We start from the raw sequence: 24,883 nt of genomic DNA on the forward strand, positions 1-24,883 counted from the left end.
TGTGGTGATCTTTTGCCATCGGGAGTGGAACGGTCTGAGGCGATGATGGAACATGAGATGGGAGTGGCATTGAGCGAGGGTATTGATAGTGCAGCCCCCGACTTACCCATCAAACTTGTTGCCTTTGGGCCTGACCCGAGGGCGTACGGCTTTGTTGAGAACGTCGCCTAGGAGTTCTGTACTGTTGCCGCTATTGATAGCGCCCTTGGCCGTAGCCCCATTGATATTGAGTACGCTGTGGTTGTAAGTGTAGCGTCTTTGCTGAGGATAAAATTTTTCCCTCCAGTATGGGGGAGTATAAATGCCTGAGGTTCTAAGTGTAGCTCTCGAGTCCTTACTGGAGTGAGGGACCGAGTCGGTTGAGTCTGCAAACAGCTTTTGTGTATCAAAGGGAAGGTTCATGATCTTCTCCTGTAGTTCCCTCGAGATACCCGACGTCTGGGGCCAGGATTCTCTACGCATGACCACTGCTGTAGCCGTTGAACGTGCCGCCGTGTCCGCCACGTCCAGGGCAGTCTGGACTCCCGTCCACGATGCTGCGTAGCCCTCTTGAACAATCGCCTTTAACACCGGCTTTTTATCTTCCGGAAGTGGATCCATGAGGGGAGTAAGCCCGGAGTAATTATCAAAATTATGGTTTGCTAGGTGTGCCCATAATTTGCCATTCTCAATAGCAGGATAGGAGAGGAATATACCTTCCTGCCAAACAGCTCTAGCTTCTTAGCATCTTTGTCTGATCCCTCGATTTGTACTGAGAAGCCTTTGACCTCTGCTGGGACGACCCGACCACCAAATAATTTGGTTGTGGGTGACTGAAGAGGAACTCCATGCCCTTTGCCGGGACGAAGTATTTTTTATCCGCTCTCTTGTTCATAGGCGGAACAGAGCCCCGAGTCTGCCATATAGTAGTGGCTGACTCCAGAATGGCTTCGTCCGGCAGAATAGCAATTTTGGATGACGCCGGGAGGGTCTCAAATTTTTCAGGAGTTTGTGATGTTTCTCCTGCACCTCTGCCGTTTGAATGTCTTGCGTGAAAGCCACCCTTTTAAACAGCTCCTGAAACTGTTTAAGGTCATCCGGGGGAGAGACATCCCCGGGGGCCATGGCCTCATCTGGGGAGGATGAGGAGGAACCACTAAGGTAAACCTCCCTTGAACCCTCGGGTTCCTGCGGTCGATGATACACTTGCTCGCTGGAGGATTGTGAAGGAAAGTCTCGGGGTCTAAAATTAACTCCCCTTGAGACAGCTGTGTTTCCGTCCCCGATCGGGAGTGCCCACGGGGGTATTGAGCGGCCGGGGAAGGGACCTGCCCCTGGGTGTAGGCCTGTCGTTTGTCTGTGTCCAGCATGGTAAGGACGACCATGACAGCATGGGCAAGGGTCCGGGGATGGAGACCTGGACCACTCATGGGGTGTGTACCCCCGATGTCTGGGAGAGCGAGACCTCCGCGACAATACAGATAGAGGTGAAACTGGCTTGTGATAGTACTCCAGGGGATCCAATCCCAGAAATGGTGAAGGTGGCCCAAGCCATGGTGACATTGGTTGGAGGAACGGAGAAGGAGGTTTTTTTTTGTTTGTTTTTTTGTTTCTTTTTTCTGGATGGGCCGGTGGAGACATAGGCCTTCGGTGCGGCGTGTGTATCACAGGGGGAGGGCTTGGTGCTAACAGCAGCGCAGCCCTGTCCAGAGATGGCCTGCGGTGCCGGGTTTTTGATGTTGCCTTGCCCCTCCGCTGCGGGGCCGGCACCGCCCCCTCCTTTGCCGGGGATCTTGGCCCCGCTGTCAGCACCGTGCTCGGCACCGTCAGCTGAAGTGCCATGTGGGTATCCCCCTCCGGTGCCTGCAGGCTCCGTGCCTGGCGCCCCTGCACCGCTGGTGCCGCGGGGGTCTGTGCCGGTGCTGCCGATTCCAGCGCTTGCCGGCTGTTGTATAACCGGAGGCTCAGCCTCTGCCACGTGTGCTGCCACTTGCCTGAGTATGCGGCTGGTGGCTGTGTGCTCCGCTCGTCCTGCTCGCTGCAAATGAACGGCAAGGATCGAGCCAGGGAGAGTTTCCTCCGTTTCTGCACTGAGGGGGTCAGAGAAAAACTGCCCTCCTCTTATTCAACCCAGCGGGCCGTTCTGGGTGAGGCTTCTCCGGCAAGGTAGCCTGTAATTCCCCCAGGCATCAGATGCCTTCGCTATGCCCCACGGAGGCCGGCATAGCTTCACGGCATGACTCCCGCTTTGTAAAACCTGAAGAGGCCATTGCGGTGAGTCCTTTATTGTTAATAGGGTACTTAGCACTTAATCCGTGCCTTTCCACCCCAAATAGTGATCACCGGCCTGCGGCAGTGGGCGGCCTAAATGGCCTTCACCTCCACTCTTCTCTTCTCCGCTCCTCTCTTTTTCCTTTTTTTTTTTTTTTTTTGCTGATATTCTTTGTCTTTGCTTTCTCTCTTTTTTTTTTTGTTTAATAACCGAAAACGACAAATTACACGTGGAAAAAACCCACTCAGTTATCTGACTCTGGCCTTAGCCTGTGTGGATTCCGTCTGCAGCCGATGGCGGTTGAGAAGGAACTGGCGGGGACCGGATCATGCATGTGGCCGGGGGCGCGCCGGGGGGCGGCATGCGCCGGCGCATGCGCGGTCCAGGAGAAACTGCTGGAAGATTTCCGATCTGCGGCGCTGAGTGAGTCCGACACCTATTGTGGAGCACCCACGGGGACCACACGAAGAAGAGTGCAATGTTTCATGTAATTGTCAGACAGTGGAATTTCTGATATTTTTTTCTTGCGTTTGACACCAAATACAATATGAGCTGTTTTCAACAAGCAAGGCTTCACAAGAGTTTCTCCAATTGTGTGTGCTTTCTTGGCTTTAGTGATGAGCAATGACAGTTAATAAGATGCGTCTACCACTTTGGCTAACACTTGATGAAACGTCCCTGTAATGTCCAGCTTCGTGTGTTTCAAATTTTGAAGTTTAGTAGCAAAAAACTCTTTCTCTTTGTCAAAGTGCTGTGGTTCTAAATCAAGTGTCATCAAGACAACTAGGTCTCAAGGCATCATTGCTGAGAACTCTGTGGTATGCTATGCATTGAGTGGTCTCCAATCTTTTTATACACAAGGTCACTTTTTAAATGTCAGGGCAAGCCCCAAGACCCCACCCCTTTCTTGAGGCCCCACTCTCTCCTTCTCCCTCCTCTCCATCATTTACTGTCCCCAGCTCTTACCTCCTGTCGCAACCCAGTGAGAGTGAGTATGGGCTCTGGGGTGGGAATGAGGGATCTGGGTGTAGGGAGGGGTGAAAGTTGCAAGCTGTGGGAGGGCATTTGGGTGTAGGAAGAGGTGGAGAAGGGGCTGCTGACTCAGGGAGGGGGCTCCAGGCTGAAGAGTGTTGGGGTCAGGTGGAGTGGTGGGGTGCTGAGCAAACCACAGTCTTGTGGATGTGAGGGTGCAAGAGTTCAGATTGGAGTGTGTGAGGGGCTCAGGGCAGGGGGGTTGGGAGTAAGATGGGCTCAGGACACAGATTTGCAGTGTGTGGATTGTGCAGTAGTGTTGTGCAAGAAAACTGGGGATGTGAGAGGCTCCAGACGGGTTCTGCTGTGTGATAGGCTCAGGATTGAGGTGTGTGTGGGGATACAGGGGTGTTATGATGCTGTGGCCAGATGGGAGGTTGGCTCCGATTGGGGGCCTGTTGGCCAGGCTTCATTTTTAAATAAAATATGTCCAACACAAATGTTTCAACATTGTCTTTTTTATGGGAGGGGTGGGGAACCTGCCTTAGGTCAGGGGTCACTGACCCACAGAAAATAAGTTGGGGAACACACGAGTGAGATGAAAAAAAAAGCCACAAACAAGCCCTCCAAGCCCCATTGATGTGGCCCCAACTGAGACACCTCGCTCCCCTGGCACCCCAGTCTCATGTGGAGAGGGTAGATAGAGCTGAGGTTCAAGGGCTCAAGCCAGATTAATTCTTCTGGGGTTGCAGTGTTAGTGGAATATGTGGGCCCCTCTATACTCTGAGGTGGGGACAAAAATGAGGGATCCAGTGTGCAGGACAAGGTGGCCCGTGAATGGGATAGGATGGGATGCAGAACCTGGATGGAAAATAGGATACAGGAGCAAGCTACAGGTAGATGTCTGGCTAGGAGGTAGGGGTCAGGTTGCTGGTAGGACCCTGAGCGGGGGCAGATGAGGCCCTGAACATGGAGCAGGGTACTCATGGGGGTCTGGGTGAGGGGAGGGGACAGTTTGTCGAGTACCTGGGAGTCCTGCAGCTACAAGCCAGGTCTGAGGTATCAGGAAGCATGTGTGCTGCTTCCCCTCCCCAAGCAGCCGGTGCATTTCCTGAAGAGCTGGGTCTGTTGTCCACCAGCGACGTCCTTCTGCCTGCTGCCTTCCTACACAGGGGGCGAGGGGATAGTGGGAGTCCCATGTTCGCACCAGCTCCAGGTGCTCAAGGAGTTTGCGGCTGCCATGGGGAGCAAGGACCAGGGTGCATGCTGCCTCAGCAGTTGGAGCTGGTGCAGACCCAGGGCTCCTACTCCCCCCAGGCCCCCTGTGCAGGAAGGCAGCAGGTGGAAGAAAGTCACCAGCAGGCAACAAACCCGGCTTTTCAGGGAGTATGCCGGCTGTTTGGGGAGCGGAAGCAGCACACACACATGCTTCCTGAGGCACCGGCTCTGGAATGCAGCTGTGGGATTTCCCCTGTGTGCTGTGGGAAGCCAGCGCTATCTCCATTTTTTAGTAGGTAACTCTAGTGGGGATTGATTGGGAGGGGGCTGGGTCACCTTGCGGGGCCCCCCCCCCCGAATTTCTTCACCCCCCCCCGGGGGACACAATCCCAGTTTGGCAACCTAAGGTGCAGAAGGAAGAATGACAGTGTGGCAGAGAGATCCCGAGCCAGGAAAAGTCTGAGACTTATTAATGTAATTTAAATTAAACACAAAAAAGAGGTAATGATGCTGTTCTGTTTCATGTTCAGTTCAGTGCCACCTCCACCCCATCTGGTTCCTCTATGTAGAATTTACAGTACTTGAATCTGTTGCATATGTTTCCATGTGCTGTGGTGTGTTTAGCATCCTTATGCTACAGATCTGGCTCTACCAAATTTACTGTCGATTATCGTGGCCATTTTTGTGGCCATAGACTTTAACCATTTCAGTGTTCAAACCTCCAGTTTCACAGTGTTGTAGACTTGGGGTCCTAACACAACAGGAGATGCAGCTGGGGGGGTGTCGGGTCACAAACCTGATTTAGTGAGGGCATGTGATTACCACCCTCGTTTTGTGCTGCCTCCAGAGCTGGATTTCCCGGTGCTGCTGTGAGCACCCCAGCTAGGTCTTCCTCACTGCTTCTCCTGGTCTGCTTGGGAGGGACTATACTTGCTCTTTTTCTGCACAGCTGCAGAGAGGTCTGCACCCTTTCCCCAGACTCACTTCTTGCCCCTGTCCTTCCCGTGCCCAGTCAGAGCTAGGAAACACCCTCGATGGTTGGGTGCTCCCAGCAGCATAGGGAAGATATGATCCAACTCCACAAATCTTCTTCAGCTGCAGGAACCTCAGACTGCTGCACAGTTCCAGATAGTGTCCTGCAGAAGGGTGAGGAGCCTGGAGGTGGGCCTAATCTGCTTCTCCCTTTCCTACCACCAGAGCGGTTTGCAGGGGAAGGACAGGTTCTGTCTTTCCCCTGCCCAGTCAATGCTAGGAAGCCCCCTTTGATGGAGAGCTTCTAAGAGCAAGGAGACAAAAGATTTAATGTGGAAGAGCTTATTGTCATGGTCTATAATGCATTTTCATGGCTGCGAAATTGATAGGGCCCTAACTATAGAAATCCTTAGGCCTTACCACAGAATGTAAGTCCATGTGGTAGCCTCCTGCTTAAAAAGGAAGATTAAAGAGATAAGGCCAATGTTTTCAAAGTGATTTCTGTTTCTGGGTGCCTGACCTACGCCTGGTTTTTAGATGTGCTGGACACTTAAGCTGTGTCTACACTACAAAGTTTTGTCTACAGATGAGGCCTTCTGTCGACAAAACTAGGGCACATCCACACTACAGATGCGTTCTATCTAGAATCTGTTGACAGAACACAATCTTTTTCCTGGCAGAGTTACATCTTGAAAGTTTGAGGCATAGTGCCCCTGTAGACAGAAAGGTAGTTAGACGCTGTGGAGGGCCCTCTGTCAACTGAGAGGGCTTCCAGTTCACCTGGCAGCCCTGTTTGCAGAGCTTCCGATTGGCTGTTCTGTCAACAGAAGGCTGGGAAGCCTATTAGGTGTGGACATGTTCTCTAGACAGAGGTTCTGTTGGCAGAACTCTGTCGACGGTGACTTCTGTAGACAGAACTTTGTAGTGCAGACCCAGCTTTAGTGTGTCTCAAATTGAGATCTCAAAATCAGATGTCACATTTCAAAAGCATTAGCCTGTGTCTTGCTAGTTTGACTATGCAGTGTGTCAACCATTTCCACTTGTTACTTTACTGCTCACACCTGGGTAGGCGCTGGTATCTTAGGAAAGCAGCTGTGATGTAATGTTTTTCACAGTTACCTTCTTATGGGCATTCTTTTCCCCATGCCCTGCTTGGGTGCTGGGAAGAGGAGGAGCATCTCCGGGAGGCAGAACTGATCGAATTTCCACTTCTGTCTGTGACACAGAACTGTGACCTTACATGTAGAAAGTAGGCTTGGGCATCTCTTTTGAATGCTCACATGCAAATGTGGGAGCAGCTGGTGCAAGGTACAGTGGAAAGTGATTTGGGTCTTGTTTATAATGGACAACATTTATTGCAGGGCACCCGGGTGTGGCTATGGGGGCATGATCAGCGGCAGCCATGCACTGTTGGTTCATCCAATGATGGGTCTGTGCTCTTCACCACCAATTATGGAGAGGTGAGTATAATAGAAATCAAGTTTTGCATGAGCCTCTGGCTAGCATTACAGCTAAGAAAAGCTATGGGTTAAAATCACCTGATCTGAGATGATTTCCTTATAGCAAATTTATTATTACATTTGTATCTGAAAAATGTTCCCCTTCTGCAGCTATGAGTAAACCTGATCTCATTCCAACTGACAAACCTTAGAGGTACACTTTTGTGTGTGTGTGTGTGTGTGTTTGCTCCCTCTCGCTTTGGTACAGTTGACTCTGTGTGTGTTTCAGAATCTCACTCATTTTGCTGTTAGCCAGTTTTCTGAGTTGTCTGTGTGATTGTCTCTCTCAGCAATGGGGGAGAAAAAAACGTTTTAAAAATAGGAAAATGTAACTGTGAAAGGGTATGTGTGAGTGGATTTACATACTTGAAACTACTTTCACTCATGTTTTGAAACTAACTAGATTACAGATTTGCTATATCTCTTTACTGCTATGAGGTTCCTGATTTGCCTCCCAGAGACTGGAAACTGTCATACTAACATTTAGTTTCACATCTTGCAATACAGTCTTCAACCAGCAGCACTGTTCTCCATTGTTAGGGTTGGAGAATTGTCAAGGCATATGCAGGAGGGTGAGAGGGAAGCCAGGCAAGGCAGGGGTTAAACAAGGCCTATTGGCCCAATCAGCCCCACCCTGGTTCACCTGCGGCCAGTGTCAGGCCTGGAGGTGTATAAAGGGAGGGAAGGCAGCTCAGTTTGGTGCTGACCAGCTCAGAGGCAGGAGCTGGCTCTGAGGCAGGAGGCCCCAGGCCAGAGCTGCCACCCGGTTAGCCACTGGAGTGCACAGCCCAGGACCCTCCCCCGGGTCCTGAGGGGAGCGGGGAGCCTCCCCACCAGGAGCCCCTCTCCCACCAAAAGAGGGGACTAGATCCTCAGGGCCACGCCCCAAACTCAAGCCATAGACTCTCGGGTGGGGCTGCAGACCCACCCAACAGGCCCTGGCCAGGGGGCCTAGCCACTAGGTCACCTGGGCCCAGGGACAAACTGCACAGCGATGTGTACACCTCATTGATGCTCGTGAGAGGAAGAAAGCAACAGTAGCAGCTGCACCAACAGAGCCAGGACAATTCCCTGGCCCCCACTGTGAACGCCCGTGCCGTTCAAAGCTTGGACTCCTCAGCCACATGCGAGTCCACAACTGATGACCTTGTGCAAGCTGAAGACGTCATCGTCAGACACGATTGACTACCTATATTTTGCTCATTGGGATTTAACTTCCACTTTTTAAATGGCGCCTTTTTATCTCCCACTGCTGCATAAATCTGTTACTGATGTAGTCATGCTAAGTGAGGGCCATTAGTAATGCTCAAGGAACTTAATGGGCCAATGTTCAGGACAATGATCTGTGAATGGACTTATTTTTCCATAAAACTGGGAGGAGGGGCTATGGTGGCACAACTACCCTGCCTCTTCCCCTGAGTGCCCCCCCAACGCTCTCTAGGGCAGTGATGGTGCCTCTGCTGCTGTCGGCTGCTAAGAGGGGCTTGGGGAGCACATGAGGGAAGAGGAAGGATGGCTGCAGTGCCCTTTGGCCAGCGGCCAAGAGTGCAGCCCCATGGGGCTCCGCAGACACCCAACCCCAGCTCCTCTCTGAGTTTGTGTGTCACAAATGACTTATTTGTGGCACTCCTAAAGCTCTTGGGGGCAGGGGAGGAGTTGCTGAGTGTGGGGCCCAGATTTTCCTTTTGAGCACTCCAGTCCTGGAGTAGCCACAGGGATGCCAGACCACAGGTGGTGTTGGGCTATGTAAGTCCAGACTGTGGATGTCCAGGCTATAGAGGTCTGACCTACAGAGCAGAAGAATTACTTCTTGAGTCTTGTTTACGATACACCTGTTGCTACATTCTGTAGTTCTTACACTCCAACACGCTTCCTTTCTTGTGTATTGTCACTAGCATGGATCTCATCCATTCCTTAGGTGCCTTCCCTTCTTTCTACGCTTTATTACATAGTTGGTGTATTTCCTGAATCGTACTTTCTCCACCATATTTGATCATCTCTCCTGTGATCTTATCATTTCCAGGTCCCTTGTTGTTCTTTAGTCATTTCACTGATCTTTCTATTTTCTCTTTCAAAATATCAGTCTTACTGTTGCTGCTCAGAGGTGATATCTCTTTCAGTTCTTTGATCAGTGTCTCTGAGACACTGGGGTCTAACTGTGCTTTGTGCAGATGGGTGCAATATCTCATCCATCACTGCACAACCTTCTTGTTCACGAGCACCTCGCTGTTCTCTTCTTTGATCTCCATCTGCTTCAACTGCCACTTCCTATAATATTCCTGATCATCTTATACACCTCCCTGGTCTTACACTCATCATAATACCGCTCTGTATCTTCACACTGATCCTTTAACAATTTCACCTTCTCCATTCTGGCTGCTTTTTTTCCTCATTGCATTTCACTTTATGTTGGTGTTCTGTCCTCTTGGAAACATCCCTTCTGATCCTCAGTGCTCTCGTCTCTTGGACCAACTTCAGTATCTCCTCTGTAATTTACTTCTTATTAATCTTCTCTTCTGCTGGAACTGTCAGCTCAATTGCCTCTTCTATTGCTGTGGCTATCCCTTCGACTCTCTTATCTAGGTCCTTCTCTGTGCCTGCATTCCTGATCGTCTCTTCAAGCGCTGATTTATATACATTCTTTATTTCATCCTTGCTTAGCCTTGCCATGTCTCCTCATTTTTTGAACTGTGTCTTATACTTTCTCTTGAGTTTCATTTTGATGTTTGCAATCACTAGACTGGTTGAGTCTATATTAAGTCCTTAGAAAGTTTGGCACTGCTGTACTGATATTGCCCATCTTCTCCTTATCAAAATCATATCCTTCATGTTCTTGGATTTCCTATAATTTGATCGCCATGTCTGTTGGAACAAGTCTGGACACCATGTATAAAGCAAGCAGGATAGTTTATTACACACAGTGCTGCTGGAGTGTCACTTCACTTGTAGGTTAGCAAACACTGCCAAACAACAGGTTACAATTGATTTCATAGAATGTTGAGGGGTGAAGCAGCGGGGTGTGGGAGAGACCCCAGAACCCCTGAGTAGAAGCTAACAGCAAGGGAAGATTAGCACAATTATCTGGCAATCTAAGAAGGTTACAATTATGATCTCCGCCCACAGTGTACAGAAAGTTCTTTGAACAAAGCAAACATTAATTGACAATAATGTGTAAAGTGGAATGTATATGTCTGCGTCACAATGTTATCCTCACATATATGTGACCAATCATGTTATATGTAAAGAATCAAAGCAGAAGTTAATGAAGGTATGAGACAATCGAGCATTTGTCCCCCACCCCCCCACCAGACATTCTAAGGCTCTCTTCCTGGAATGTGGTTGCCAAGGTGACTATCTGTCTTTGTTCAGTCTGGGATGGCCTTCCAGGTCTGCTCAGTGGGGGGAGCTCATAATACTGGTGTAGGCCTAGTTTCCAGACCCAAATTTAGAGCAGTGGTTCTTAGCAGAATATCATGGCTTGTCTAGGAATTTTACCCTACAATATCCACTTGGTACAGTCCTTCGGTTGGAACCTCGTGTTGCAGATCACCACCTTGTGCTCTGTAGCAAACTTTAGTAGTTTCTCGCCTTGTTAGTTTCTTTCTTCATATCCAAACTTTCCCATGACTCTCTCCCAACCTTTATCTGTTCCGACCTTGGTATTCCAATCTCCTCCGATGATGAACACATCTCTCTTTGGTATCTCTTCCATTGTCTTTGTCAAGTCTTTATAGAATAGATTGATGTCTTCCTCCGTGCTATCTGACGTGGGTGCATACAGCTGAACAACTGAGATGTTGGACAATTTTGCTTTGAATCTTGCTACCATCATTCTCACACTCACCAGATTGTATCCGAAGAATGTTCCTTTAGCTCTGGAAGCACGTTGGACTGCAAGAACTACAGAACGATTGCCCTAACAAGTCATCTAGGCAAAGTGCTGATGATGATACTAATAGAGAGACTGAGATTGCAGATAGAGAAAAACATCTAGCAGATAAGCAAGCAGGATTCAGGAAAAATAGAAGTACCATACAGCAGATGTTGGCACTAAGATTGATAGTGGAGAAAGCTGGATGAAAGAACAAGCACATCTACAGTTGCTTCATCAATTTTTTTTCAGAAGGCATTTGAGAGTAAAGGTCAGAAAGTGACTTGGGCAGTGTTTGGAGTCATATGGAGGCTGGTTTAGAACAAGTAGTGGTACAAGACAAGGAGATCCTATATTGCGGAGTATCTTCATCATGCATCTGGAGAAAGCGATGGTCAAGATCAAGGAAGAGACAGAAGGGATATCAGTGCATGGAATGAGAATTAACAACTTGAGGTTCACTGATGATATAGGTATCATTGAGGAAGTTGAAGAGAAGCTAGTGAGAATGGGGCAGGTGCTAAATGAGAAAGGGAAGCAGTACGGACTGATTATGAACAATCGTATTTGAAGATAAGGAGGCAGGAAGGAAGATCAGTGTAGGCAGGATTGAACCAGAGAATGTAGAGAAGTTCATGTATCCAGGGAGCAAGATGACGTATGATCTAGATTGTAAAAAGGAGATAACTAGAATAGCAAAAGCAAGAGTGAGTTTAAAGGCGATGGATAAGATCTGGAAAAGCAAAGCAATTAGCTTAGGAATGAAGCTGAGTAGCTTGAAAAATGTGTGTATTCAGCAGTATGTTGTATGGATGTGAGATTCGAGTGATAATGAAAGATTCGAAGAGAAGAATATTGGCATTCAAGAGGAGTGTTTTAACAAGATCCTGGGAATAGGATGTATGCAGAAGGTCACCAATGAGAAATTGTATAGAAAGATACAGCTGAAAAAGAACCTATTGCCGAAGGTAATACAAGAGAAGCTTCAGCCATTTGGGCATATCTGCAGACTGAACAATGGGCGAAAAGTCAAGACCCTGGTATTTGGCATAATGGATGGCTCGAATAGGAGAGACAGACACCACAGAGAATGGGTAGATTGGTGCGGAGCTAGTCTACCGAAACTAAGCTACTCCACACTGGACAGGGAAAGATGGAAGGAAATAGTGAGGGAGGCATCGGACACCACTGGACGCTGAGCCCATGGTTGTTGATTATGGTGATGGTGTTACTACATGACAGAGTGAAGTTTCCTTATTCCCCCTTGCAACAGTGTTACACTGGCTCTCATTTAGTTTTTGGTCCACTTGGATTCCTTTCCTCAGTACTCCTTTCTAGGCAGCCATTTACCATTTTGTATGTGCGCGACTGATTGTTCCTTTCTAAATAGAGTAATTTACGTTTATGTAGCACTTTAAAGACTAACAAAATAATTTAGGTGATGAGCTTTCTTGGGACAGACCCACTTCTTCAGACCTGGAAATACACAGCTACTTCTCTGTGACTACTTTGCATTTGTCCTTATTGAATTTTAATTACATATGTGTCCTTATTGAATTGAATTTCATCCACTTCTTCAGTTTGTCCACATCATTTTGACATTTAGTTGTATCTTCCAAATCACTTGCAATCCCTCAGAGCTTGGTATTTTTTGCAAATTTTAATATGTATACTCTCTCAGCCATTATGTAAACAAAGATATTTAAAGAAAGTGATCCCTGCAGGACCCCACTCATCATGCCCATTCTGCATGACTGTGACACATCAATAAGTACTCAGTAAGAACAGTTTTCTAATCAGTCTTGGACCATCTTCAAGTAGCTTTGTCTAACTTACATTTCCCTAGTTTATGAAATGGTCATGTGAGGCTGAAATCAGGATGTACCATGTCTACCATTTCCCCCCATCCACAAGGCTTGTTATGCTGTCAGCAGAAGCTATTAGGTTGGTTTGACACAATTTGTTCTTGACAAATCCATGCTGTTACTTTCCTTCTTATTATCTTCCAGATGATTGCAAACTGCTTAAATATTTGGTCCATTATCTTTCTAGATAAAGAACTTAAGATGACTGTTCTGTAATCACCTGGTTTGTCCTTATTTCCCTTTTTATAGATTAGCTCTATATTTGTCCTTTTCCAGTCTTCTGGAATCTCTCCCATATTTCATGATTTTTCAAAGGTAATTACTAATGGCTCAGATAGCTCTACAGCCAACAGCTGCAGAGGGCCAGTGTTGACCTCCCCTGGTGCAGCAGATTCCTTAGTTCAGAACTGGTGAGGCCTGTGGGGTGCTCAACCAGGGAGGCACAACCTGCGCTCTGCACTGATTAGGCCGCAAGTGGAACATTGTGTCCAACTCGGGTGCCACATTTCGGTAAAGATGTGGAAAAATTGTTGAAAGGTCCAGAGAACAGCAACAAAAATTATTAAAAAGTAAGAGAGTTAGCCATGTTAGTCTGTGCTCCAAGAAAAGAAAACAGCAGAAATGTAGCAGTTTAAAGACTAACAAAATGATTTATTCGGTGATGAGCTTTCATGGGACAGACTCTCTTCATCAGATCAATCTCATCTCCGATACAGACTGACATTTATAAGTACAGAGGACCAAAAAAAAAAAACACCGCAATAAAAACTGACAAATCAAGTAGATAGGACTGAAAGAGGGATATGGGGGGTGTTAAATGTCCTGCCTGAGATAATTATAAGCATCAAAAGAAGGGAAGCAGTCCTTGTAATTTGTGAGGTAATTGATGTCTCTGTTCATACCACGTGTTCATGTGTTGAATTTGAATATGAATTCCAATTCACAAATTTCAAGTTGTAATCTGTTTTTAAATTCTTGTTGTTCTAGGTCACAAATTCTTAGGTCTTTAACAGAATGGCCCACTCCACTGAAGTGTTCACTGACCGGCTTACGTTTATTGAGATTCCTGATGTCTGCTCTGTGTCCATTTATTCTTTGGTGAAGGTTTTGTCCAGTCTGTCCAATGTACATAGTGTTTGGGCATTGCTGGCACATAATGGCGTATGCAATGTTGCTCGAAGTGCATGAGCATGTGCCTTTGATCTTGTAACTAAGATGGTTAGGTCCAGTGATGGTATTCCCAGAATAAATATGTGGACAAAGTTGGCAGGTGGGTTTGTTGCAAGGAGGAGTTCAAGGATTAGTATTACTATGGTCTAGCCTGTGATTGCTAGTGAGAATCTTTCTTAGGTTAGGAGGTTGTCCATAGGAGAGGACAGGCCTGTCACCTTCAGCCTTCTGGAGTGTAGTTCTTGATTAAAATTCTTGAAAACACGACCTGTGCTGCAAAATTGAAAAATTAGGTTTGTTTTGGATTGGCAAAGGGAAGACTGAGGCGACTGAAAGGTTGTTAGATGGAAAGTGGGAGAAAAACTGTTCTTCCCCTCTGACGATAGGGTAAGAAGCAATGAGGGCAGCAAGGGAGTTTAGATTGGATATTAGAAAAAATTTCCTGTCAAGGTAGTTAAGCTCTGGAATAAATTGTGTAGGAAGGTTGTGGAATCTCCATCATTGCAGATTTTTAAGAGCAGGTTAGACAATATCTGTTAGGGATGATCTAGATCGGGCTGAGAAACTTTTTACTTCGGGCCCCACTTTTCATCCCTGCAATTAGCAGGTCCACCCCAACCCATCTAATGTAATCCAGACTGATGGAAATTTTATTATGTTCATATGAAAAAAACCTTTCAGCATAGGTGAGAGAAGAAGCATGTAGAATGTAAAAATGTAACTAAGGGTATATAAATATGAATACACATGAATAAAAACAGTAATATATTTCAACGCTTTTAATGAGATGGACGAGCCTGCCACCCAGCAGCCAATTGTGCTGCGACTCCTTGTGATATTTCATGCCCCCATGAGGGAGCCCACCCCCCTAGTTTGCTCACCCCTGGTCTAAATGGTTCTTGGTCCTGCCATGAATGCGAGGGACTGGACTAGATTACCTCTTGCATTTTCTTTCAGTCATATGATTCTATGTGCAGCTTGCACTTATTTTTGGTATTTAAGTTCAATGATTGTACTATATTATAATGCATTTAGGCCTTAACATAAATTTTCAATTTCAGTTTTAACTATAAAGAAGTTTATTTTAAAGATACTGAAATACAAAAGTCAAATTTTAAAATTTTAGATGAAAAGAATCTGTTTGTGTTCACCCTGCAGAGGAGGGGCAGCAAGGCCCCCTGGTGGTCTGTTCACAGTATGCCCGGGTAGGGCTCAGCTTGGTTTCCTTCAGCTTCAAGTTACTGAGGTGTACTTACAACACTTACTGTAGCCTAAGTAATTTTATCTCTGGGAGAACCTGCACTGTGATGTCAGCAAACCAGAGCAATGCAGCTTTTCCAAGGTGCCCGCGTAGGTCTTGTGTCAAAGACCAGCAAGGTGATGATCCATCCCTGCACAGCTATTTCGGAAGTGCCGCATTCAGCTCAGGGAACCAGGGCTTAAAGTAGCAGGCAAAGAGGGGTTGTAGACCAGCCAATAAAATGGCCACAGCTCCAGATGGTTACAGTGGGGACTGGGAGAAATCCCCTTGGATTGGCTGCTTTCCCTTATTGCCCTATTGCTAGGAGTGTATGGGCAGTCAGCTGCAGCAGGCAGGCAGGCAGAGCTCTTTCCAAGCCAACACCATTCTACCAATAGGGGAGAGGGAACGAGGGAGAGAGAGAACCCAGCAGCTCAGAGTGGCTTTTCTTCTTTCCCTGTATCCTTGGCCTGGGAACAGGGAGAAGGCCCTGCTGCAACCCATCCTCTCCCGCCTGGAGTGGTGATGCTGAAGGATACCAAGGGGAGGTAGTGGGACGGGTAGAGCTGACATGGATGTGGCATATGGGGGGCAGGAAGATGTTGCTTTAATTTCGATAGAAAATGATAGACCTCCTCTCTCTTTGCAGAGCTCTTTCACCATTGCTAGTAACCTGAGTACCAGAAGGATATAGACAACATGGAGGGAGTTTGGAGAATGACAGTAACCAGGTTGAGGGCCAGTGGGACTGGGATTAAGGGCTTCATTTTGTCTTGGATATGATTGCCAAGAAGGGAAATTGGGAGGGTTAGTGGATGTGAAAGGGAGGCATGAGGTAAAAGTAAGAAAGAAAAGGCTGGATAATTGTGAGAGCTTCTTGACTGAGAGAGAGATTAGGCTGTGGAACTGTCTCCTCGTGGAAATGGTGGAATCCCTTTCACTTGAGATGTTGAAAACTAGATTAGATAGAGCCTTGCAGAACAGGCTGTAGGGAATGATCCTGCCATAGCCCCTGTTAGCAAGTAGGTAGATAGGACCAAAACAGGGCTTTATCCAGCTGCAACTTTGTTGATTATTAATGGTTTTCAATCTGGCTGGAAAAGTATAACTAGTGGGGTTCCGCAGGGGTCTGTTTTAGGACCGGTTCTGTTCAATATCTTCATTAACGATTTAGATATTGACATAGAAAGTACACTTATTAAGTTTGCAGATGATACCAAGCTGGGGGGGGGGTTGCAACTTTTTTGGAGGGTAGGGTCATAATTCAAAAGGATCTGGATAAACTGGAGAAATGGTCTGAGGTAAACAGGATGAAGTTTAATAAGGACAAATGCAAAGTGCTCCACTTAGGAAGAAACAATCAGTGTCACACATACAGAATGGGAAAGGACTGCCTAGGAATGAGTACAGCAGAAAGGGATCTGGGGGTTATAGTGGACCACAAGCTAAATATGAGTCAACAGTGTGATGCTGTTGCGAAAAAGGCAAACATGATTCTAGGATGCATTAACAGGTGTGTCATGAACAAGACACGAGAAGTCATTCTTCCGCTCTATTCTGCGCTGGTTAGGCCTCAGCTGGAGTATTGTGTCCAGTTCTGGGCACTGCAGTTCGGGAACGATGTAGAGAAATTGGAGAGGGTCCAGAGGAGAGCAACGAGAATGATCAAAGGTCTAGAGAACATGACCTATGAAGAAAGGCTGACAGAATTGGGCTTGTTTAGTTTGGAAAAGAGAAGATTGAGGGGAGACATGATAGCAGTTTTCAGGTATTTAAAAGGGTGTCATAAGGCAGAGGGAGGGAACTTGTTCTTCCTTGCCTCTGAGGATAGAACAAGAGGCAATGGACTGAAATTGCAGCAGGGGAGGTTCAGGTTGGACATTAGGAAAAAGTTCCTAACTGTCAGGGTGATCAAACACTGGAACGAATTGCCAAGGGAGGTGGTAGAATCTCCAAGAAGGAGAGTGTCACGTGCGTGAATCACCTGCCCGTGCTTTTTAGGAAAATAGCTCCAGTGTTTTCAGGAAGGTCATAAATGTATTATAGTTTCCTCAGGAAGATGGTGGTGTCTTTGATGAAAACTGGGCGTGTTGGTGGCCTAGGGTCTGAGTCGTAATCCCAAGTCTGTGCCTTGGCTGGGGGAGACCAGCGGATGTGGCTTAGCAGGACAGAGTGGTGGGGCATCCCACAGAGCAAGAAGGTGAGTGTCAGTGGCCTGATCAGCACAATGGGAAACATCTCAAGGAGTCTTCTGTGATTGCATGCCATCACAAGAGAGTCTAGGAAGAAGGCTGTAGAAATCAAGGAAAGAGATGATTGTGATTTAGATAAGGCTTTTAGACATAGGGACAGAGAGAAGAGAGGTGCCTCAAAACAGGCCACTGTCAACCCTCTGACTTTCAAAATCATATGGAAACAGACAACAGCAGATTTGCTTTAAATCTTTTATTTTAAAGAAGAGCACGTTTTTGGTCAGGCTTCTGCTTTTCATGCTCTTTGGAGGGGTTGTCCAGGGGTTGTGCAGAGTAGGTTGGAAATAAATTCTGAAACATATATGAAGTGCACATGATGGATCTGTTCTCTTCCTCGTGGGTGCTGTTCTACACTCCTCATCATGATATCTAGGCATCTCCCGCTGTCATGAACTCCATATTACCTTTTTAACACAGGGTTACAGCCTTCCACGCTGTGAGCCTTTACCCCAGGTGGTACTGAAGGTGGAGATAATCATAGGTGCTGATTTCCTCTGTAGTTGGAGAGCGCTTGACCTCCCCACCCTGTTTCTGCCCCCGCCCCCCGCTCTGCCTTTCCCTGGCTCAACTTCCACCAATCTTCCACCCTGCTACTGGCAGGCAAGAGGCTCTGAGGAGGCAGCTGGACTGTGGGTGGGTGCTAAGCACCACTAATTTTCCCCCATGGGAGCTCAAGCCTTGTAGTACCAATGGTATCAGCACCTAGGAAGAGAACAGATCTTCAGTGGAGGAAGTGTGCATGCCCCCATTGTTATCTCTAGGGGACTCACTCAGATAGGGCAGAAATGTAGGAAGCGATGAAATAAAACCAGACAGCAGATATCTGTCCTGTGTTGTGTTCTGCCTCTGAGCACTGATAAGTACCGTGGGGTAAAACTGTGGTCAGTGACACGTTGCTTGTGGAGAAATCAGACTTTGCACACAGAATCATTGTTTTACTGATAAGTTTCCCCTTTCTTTTTAGGTATTCTGCTACCCACAGGCTTCCCTGTCTAGGGAGAAGATCTTGCCAATGCACCAGACCGGTGGGGAGGGGGTGGAAGACATGTCCAAGCTGAGCGATCTGCATGAGGCTGCTATCCTGCTCAACCTGCATCAGCGCTACAAACTGGACCACATATATGTAAGTGTCTGAGGTGGGAGAAATCCATGCTGACTTATGCCCTCTGTTTATCTTCTGGGGCTGCCAGCGTACACATAGCATGTTGGTTTGAGCAATGTCCTCTGAGTTAAGGGACTCTGTTCCCAATGGATAAAGAGGAAATTCCTATCTCTCTGCATGCACATTGAATCCTAGGTTTCTCTTGTTCCCTCATAAGCCTTAAGCCTCTGTTGTGCTCCAGCTGTAAAAGAGGGGTTTACTCTCCTGTTCTTAATGAAGAAAAGTGCCTATCCATGGATATTCAGTTCTGGGCGTTAGGATGGGTTTGCAGGATGGCACCTCTTTGGTGATTATGTGCATATTAGCTGCTGAGTTTGATATTTATATTTCTTAGATCAGCTCCAGCTTTTGTTGCTTTGAGCGCAGTTGGGCTTGAGATTATATGATGGTCAAATGGCCAATAATGATTAGAAAGGTGTGCTGTGGTTCTTCAAATGATTGTTACCCTATGTAGTGCACTTCATGTTGCAGATGTGCTCCATTGCCAAGGACTGGAGATCTTCCCCTTGTAATGTCCTTGTGGCATGCATCCCCTTGCGCAAGGCACTGAGGGAAAGCAGTCTGCCAGACTGCCATCTTAGTTCCTTCTTATTGCTCTGTTCTAAGATGGAACTTCAGTGCTTGTGTTGTCTTCAGCTTTTCTATAAATATTTTAAACCTTTTAAAAACTTTCTTAATTAGCAATCTCTGTAGGTATTGTTAAAAAGGTGATAGCATAGGTGTTCGGTGGTTATTTGGACCCCTTCTTGTGGGAGGGGAGCTGTTGCTGCACACTTTCCAGCCTGATCTTCCAGTAGTTGCAGGGAGTGAGCTGCTCTGCATTCCACAAGCTTTTTCTAGTCACAGACTACCACAACTCTTGTCTGTACTGCCTCGGTCAAGCACAAATCCTTTCTAGGTGTATCTAACTGACCTCCTAGCTTAGTGACATCTGCAGATTTGCTAAGGATGCAATCCATTCTCTCATCCAGGTCATTAATAAAGATGTTGAACAGTATTGGCCCTAGAATTGATCCTTGGGGACTCCACTTGAAACCGACCGCCAGCCAGACATTGAGCCATTGATGTCTATCCGTTGGGTCTGTCCATCAAGCCAGCTTTATATCCACCTTACAGTCCCTGTATCCAACCCACACTTCCTTAACTTATGGGCAAGCATGTTGAGGGAGACTGTATCAGAAGCTTTGTTGAAGTCAAGGTATATCACATGCACTGACTTCCTCATGTCCACAGAGCCTGTTACCTCGTCACAGAAGCTAATCACATTGGTCAGGCACAGCTTTTCCGTGCTGAATTCATGTTGACTACTCTTGATCACTTCACCTCTTCCAAGTGCTCTAGAATGGATTCCTTGAGGATCCTCTCCATGATTTTTCAGGGACAGAGGTAAGGCTGTGTTAGCCAGTGGCCGGGTAATGTGCGGTGAGGTACCAACTGTGCCCTTATTACCATCCAAGTCTTTAACTGCTAGAGCAGGGAGCTCCGTCGCAGCGGGCAGCCTGGGCTAGGCTGACAGATGCCCCAGGGTCGTAAACACCCGAGTCTTTTACTGCTAGAGCAGGGAGCTCCTTTGCAACGGGCATCCAGGATTGACTGACGGGTGCCCCAATGGTAGCACTAAGAGCCTTTCCACACCCGAGACTTTAACTGCTAGGATGCACTGTCCCGTCGCAGCGGGCAACCAGGATTGACTGACGGGCACCCCAGGAGTCTGCCCCGTGGAGGCGGCACGACTCAATGCTAGGCTCTCAGCACTCTCACCGATGGCCCGGCTGTGGTAACCAAACAGTTAAAGTTCTTTTGATTGTGCTGGCTGTGTTGCAGTGACAAAGGGCAGCAGCAGTCAGGCTTAGATCTTAACTAGTTACAAGTTTATTAAGCTACAGTTATAAGCGTGTGGTTACAAAAGGCTATTGTCTACTTCTTATATGCTAGCAGAGTACAGGTGTTAGCAGGTTACATTACAATCCAATACAACGACATCTTAATACAACGACATGTACCTATAGATGTCTAATTCTTTAACTGTGTACTCCAAAAGGAGACCTTAATGTGGGTATATTTTACCCTCCTTGTGTCTTTCGATACCAGCGTAGCCCAGCCAGGATCGGTCACTTAATTCCGCGGAAAGACGAATATGAGGTTGGGTGTCCCCATTTGCGGACCTCGGGAGGCAATCACCTGACCCGACCAGCAGGTAGTTGGTGAAAGTGCACTCAGAGTTACAGTGCTGCTGGGCCCATCTTTATACCTCTTGGGTCACGTATTCTCTTTCTTATCTATAGTGCCAGATCGTACTGGTCTGTCTTTTGTGACGCCAGTTTTTACAAGGGCAATTCTTAATTAATTTGCGCTTGTAAGACAGGAGATAAGCAATTTGGAGTACAGGACATTCTTTTACAAGGGCGGAGATTTCTCTTCTGGGATAACTGTGTGGGTGCATCACTCCATCAATGCCAGCCGAGGGTAATTTCCTGAGGCCCTCCTATTGACAGTTGGCCTGTTAGCCCTTTTATCTGTGCTTTCTGTTTCTCAGCGTCACGATGAGCCAGCACATCTGGGCCTCTGTGAGAGGCTTCAAAGACTGTGCCATCAGCAGCTGTTCCGTGCCCTGTGTGCTTGTGGGGCACCTCAGGAGGGGCAGCAAGCTGGCTTGTAAAGGGGGAGACATTGTTTGGCTACAGGCTGACCAATCCATAGATCCCTGGATTGCCCTTCTTTCCCTTTTTAAAGATGGGCACTACATTCACCTTTTTCCAGTCATCTGGGATCTCTCGTGATCTCCACAAGTGTTCAAAGATAATGGCCAAAGGCTCTTCAATGACATCTGCCAATTCCCTCAGTACCTTTGGATGCATTACATCCTGACCCATGGATGTGTGTGTGTCTAGCTTTTCTAAATAGCTCTTAACCTGTTCTTTCCCCACCTAGGGCTGCCCACCTCCTTCCCCTACTGCATTGCCTAGTGCTGTAGCTTGGGAACTGGTTTTGTCCGGGAAGACTGAGGCAAAAAAAGCATTGAGTACTTCTGCTTTTCCTGCATAATCTGTCACTAGGTTACCTCTCTCATCCAGTAACGGCCCCACACCCTCCCTGATAATCCTCTCATTGTTAATATGCCTGTAGAAATCCTTCTTGTTACCCTTCACATTCCTTACTATGTGCAGGTCGAATTGTGCTCTAGCTTTCCTGATTACTCCCCGGCATTCTCCAGCAATATATTTAAACTCTTCCATAGTCATCTGTCCCCATTTCCACTTTTTGTGCTCATCCCTTTTGAGTTTGAGCTCTCCAAGAATTTCTCTGTTAAGCCAAGCTATTTGCCTACCTTGTTTGCTCTTTTTACTGCTCACTGGGGTGGTTTGAGCCTGTGCCTTGAATAAGACTTCTTTAAAATACTGCTAGTTCTCCTGAATGCCTTTCCCCTTCTTATCTTTTTCCCCAAGAGATCCTGCCCATCAGTTCTCTCAGGGAGTCAAAGTCTGCCCTTCTGAAATTAAGGGTCTGTATGTTACTGTTCACCTTTCTTTCTTTTGTCAGGACTACCATCTCATGGTTGCCGCAGCCCAAGTTGCCACCCACTTCTATTTCTCCTACTGGTTCTTCCCTGTTTGTGAGCAGCAGGTCAAGCTGTGCATGGCCCCGGTTGGTTCCTTCAGCACTTGTACCAGGAAGTTATCCCCAACATTCTCCAAAAACTTCCTGGATTGTCTGTGTGTTGCTGTATTGGTCTCCCAACAAACATCCGGGTGATTAAAGTCTCCCATGAGAAACAAGTCCTGTGAGTTAGAAGCTCCTTTTAGTTGTTTGAAGAAATCCTCATCTACCTGGTCTGGTGTTCTATAGCAGACACCAATCACAGCATCACCTCTGTGGCTACCACCTCAAAGCTTAACTCAGACTCTCAACTGGCTTTTTGCCCTCCATATACTGGAGCTCTGAGCATTCATACTGCTCCCTCGCATGCAGCACAACTCCTCTTCCTTTTCGCCCTGCCTGTTCTTTCTGAATAGTTTATAACCTTCCACGATTGTGCTCCAGTTATGAGAGTCCTCCCACCAAGTCTCGTTATTCCAATCATCTCACACTCCTTCGACTGTGCCAGGGCCTCTGATTCTTCCCATTTGTTTCCCAGGCTTCTTGCATTTGTGTACAAACATCTTAGATTGTTAGGTGGTTAGCCTGCCTTTGCATTTTGCATCGGGGTACTGCTTTATTTTTCCTTCCTCCTTCCCCACTTACTCGGGGCTTGTCTCAATGTCCCCTGATGAGCCCTGTTTAAAGCCCTCCCCTCACTAGGTTTGCAAGCCTGCCTGCGAAAATCATAGAAGAGTAGGACTGGAAGGGAACTTGAGAGGCCATCGAGTCCAGCCCCCTGCCCTCATGGCAGGACCAAGCATTTTCTAGACCATCCCTGAAAGCCATCTATCTAACCTCTTGTTAAATATCTGCAGTGATGGAGATTCTACCACCTCCCTTGGCAATTCGTTCCAGTGTTTGATCACCCTGACAGCTAGGAGCTTTTTCCTGATGTCCAACCTGAACCTCCCCTGCTGCAATTTAAGTCCGTTGCCTCTTGCTCTATTCTCAGAGGCAAGGAAGAACAAGTTCCCTCCCTCTGCCTTATGACACCCTTTTAGATACCTGAAAACTGCTATCATGTCCCCCCTCAATCTTCTCTTTTCCAAACTAAATAAGCCCAATTCTCTCAGCCTTTCTTCATAGGTCATGTTCTCTAGACCTTTGATCATTCTCGTTGCTCTCCTCTGGACCTCTCCAATTTCTCCACATCCTTCCTGAACTGCGGTGCCCAGAACTGAACATAATACTCCAGCTGAGGCCTAACCAGTGCAGAGTAGAGCAGGAGAATGACTTCTTGTGTCTTGTTCACAACACACCTGTTAATGCATCCTAGAATCATGTTTGCTTTTTTTGCAACAGCATCACACTGTTGACTCATATTTAGCTTGTGGTCCACTATAACCCCTAGATCCCTTTCTGCTGTACTCATTCCTAGGCAGTCTTTTCCCATTCTGTATGTGTGACACTGATTGTTCCTTCCTATGCTCTTTCCTCTCTTCGTTAGGTGGATCCCATCTCTTCCTAGCAATCCTTGTTCCCGAAACAGAGTCCCATGGTTGAAGAAACCAAAGCCCTCTCTCCGACACCACCTGTGCAACCACACATTTAGTTCCACAATTCAACAATCTCTACCTGCTTCCCTTCCTTGAGCCGGGAGGATGGATGAGAACACCACTTGCATTCTGTGTTCCTTGATCTTTCTTTCCCAAGCTACATAAGCGGTGATCTGCTCAAGGTCATTCTTGGCTGTGTCATTAATTCCTACATGAAGGAGTGGGAAAGGGTAATTATCCACAGGTTTGATGATTTTTGGAAGAGACTCCATCACATCCTGGATTTTAGCTCCTGGTAAGCAGCTAACTTCCTGGGATTCCAGGTCTGAATAGCAGCTGGATGACTCCGTCCCTCTTAGGAGGGAGTCCCCGACCACCACTACCTGTCTTCTTCTCTTAGGAGTGGTGGTTGTAGAATCCCATCCCTAGGACTGTGCATCCCATGTCTTCCGGTCAGTGGGGTCTTCTGATCCTCTTCCTGTGAAGTCTCTGCCATAGCATTCTCCACTGAATCACCCGGGTAGAGAGCCTGAAAGTGATTGCTTGTCTCCACGGGAATAGGAGATACCTGAAATGGCTTTCTTCTCCTTGATTTCATGCTTTCAGTTTTCTTCTTTGTTTAGCACTGCCTTCGCTGGCTGCTCAGCCTGCTGTACTTATAGTATTAAATTCGGCCTTTTGTCAAGGAAGTCTCCACCCTCTCTGATGGGACCGGAATGTTAATATTTGCGCCTCAAGTCCTCTAACCTTCTCTACCCAGGTGGCGACAAGCTTGCACTTGGTCCATACGAAATCCGTCCTACCTTCTGGGAGGAAAACAAACAGGGTACATGCTGTGCAGATCACAACAGCTGACTTTTCAGTAGACTTGTCACTATCCATTTTTACCTTCCTTCAGAGAGTTCCCTCAGATGGGTTTTTCTTTTTTGGGTGTTGCCTGGAAGGGCAGAAGAGAAACAAAACTATAAGAAAGAAAGAAAGACAACCATTATGGGCTCCCCTGAAGGTGAACTCCAAGGCAAACTCCCTGTTCGCTGCCCACAATGTTTGCTGTGGCTGCCTTCTTTGTTCCACCTGGAACAAAGCACTCTCAATTCACACCTTTGCAGACTCATCAAACTGCCAAACACACTTCCAAACTGCTCCTCTTTGCAGAACTGCAAAATGAATGCTTGGACACAGACACTTGGATATTCAATCCACGAGCTCACAACGCAGCCCCGCAAAAGCCACACTTGCCTGAGCTCCACTTGGATGTCTCCCAGGCAAACGCCCT

At 47.1% G+C, this 24,883-nt stretch overlaps 1 protein-coding gene across 1 annotated transcript in view; it reads left to right on the forward strand.

The window, feature by feature from the left end:
- Positions 1-6,810: 6,810 nt before the first annotated feature.
- The window catches only part of LOC142017056 (unconventional myosin-X-like), a 262,366-nt gene continuing 244,293 nt past the window's right edge, over positions 6,811-24,883 (forward strand). Inside the window, exons 1-2 of the mRNA XM_075001671.1 lie at positions 6,811-6,873; positions 18,275-18,433. Coding sequence (XP_074857772.1) covers positions 18,323-18,433 — 111 coding nt within the window. The 5' untranslated portion in view covers positions 6,811-6,873; positions 18,275-18,322. The remainder of the gene's footprint in view (positions 6,874-18,274; positions 18,434-24,883) is intronic.

This window comes from Carettochelys insculpta, chromosome 8 (genome assembly GCF_033958435.1).
Source record: "Carettochelys insculpta isolate YL-2023 chromosome 8, ASM3395843v1, whole genome shotgun sequence".
Classification (NCBI taxonomy): Eukaryota; Metazoa; Chordata; order Testudines; family Carettochelyidae; genus Carettochelys; species Carettochelys insculpta.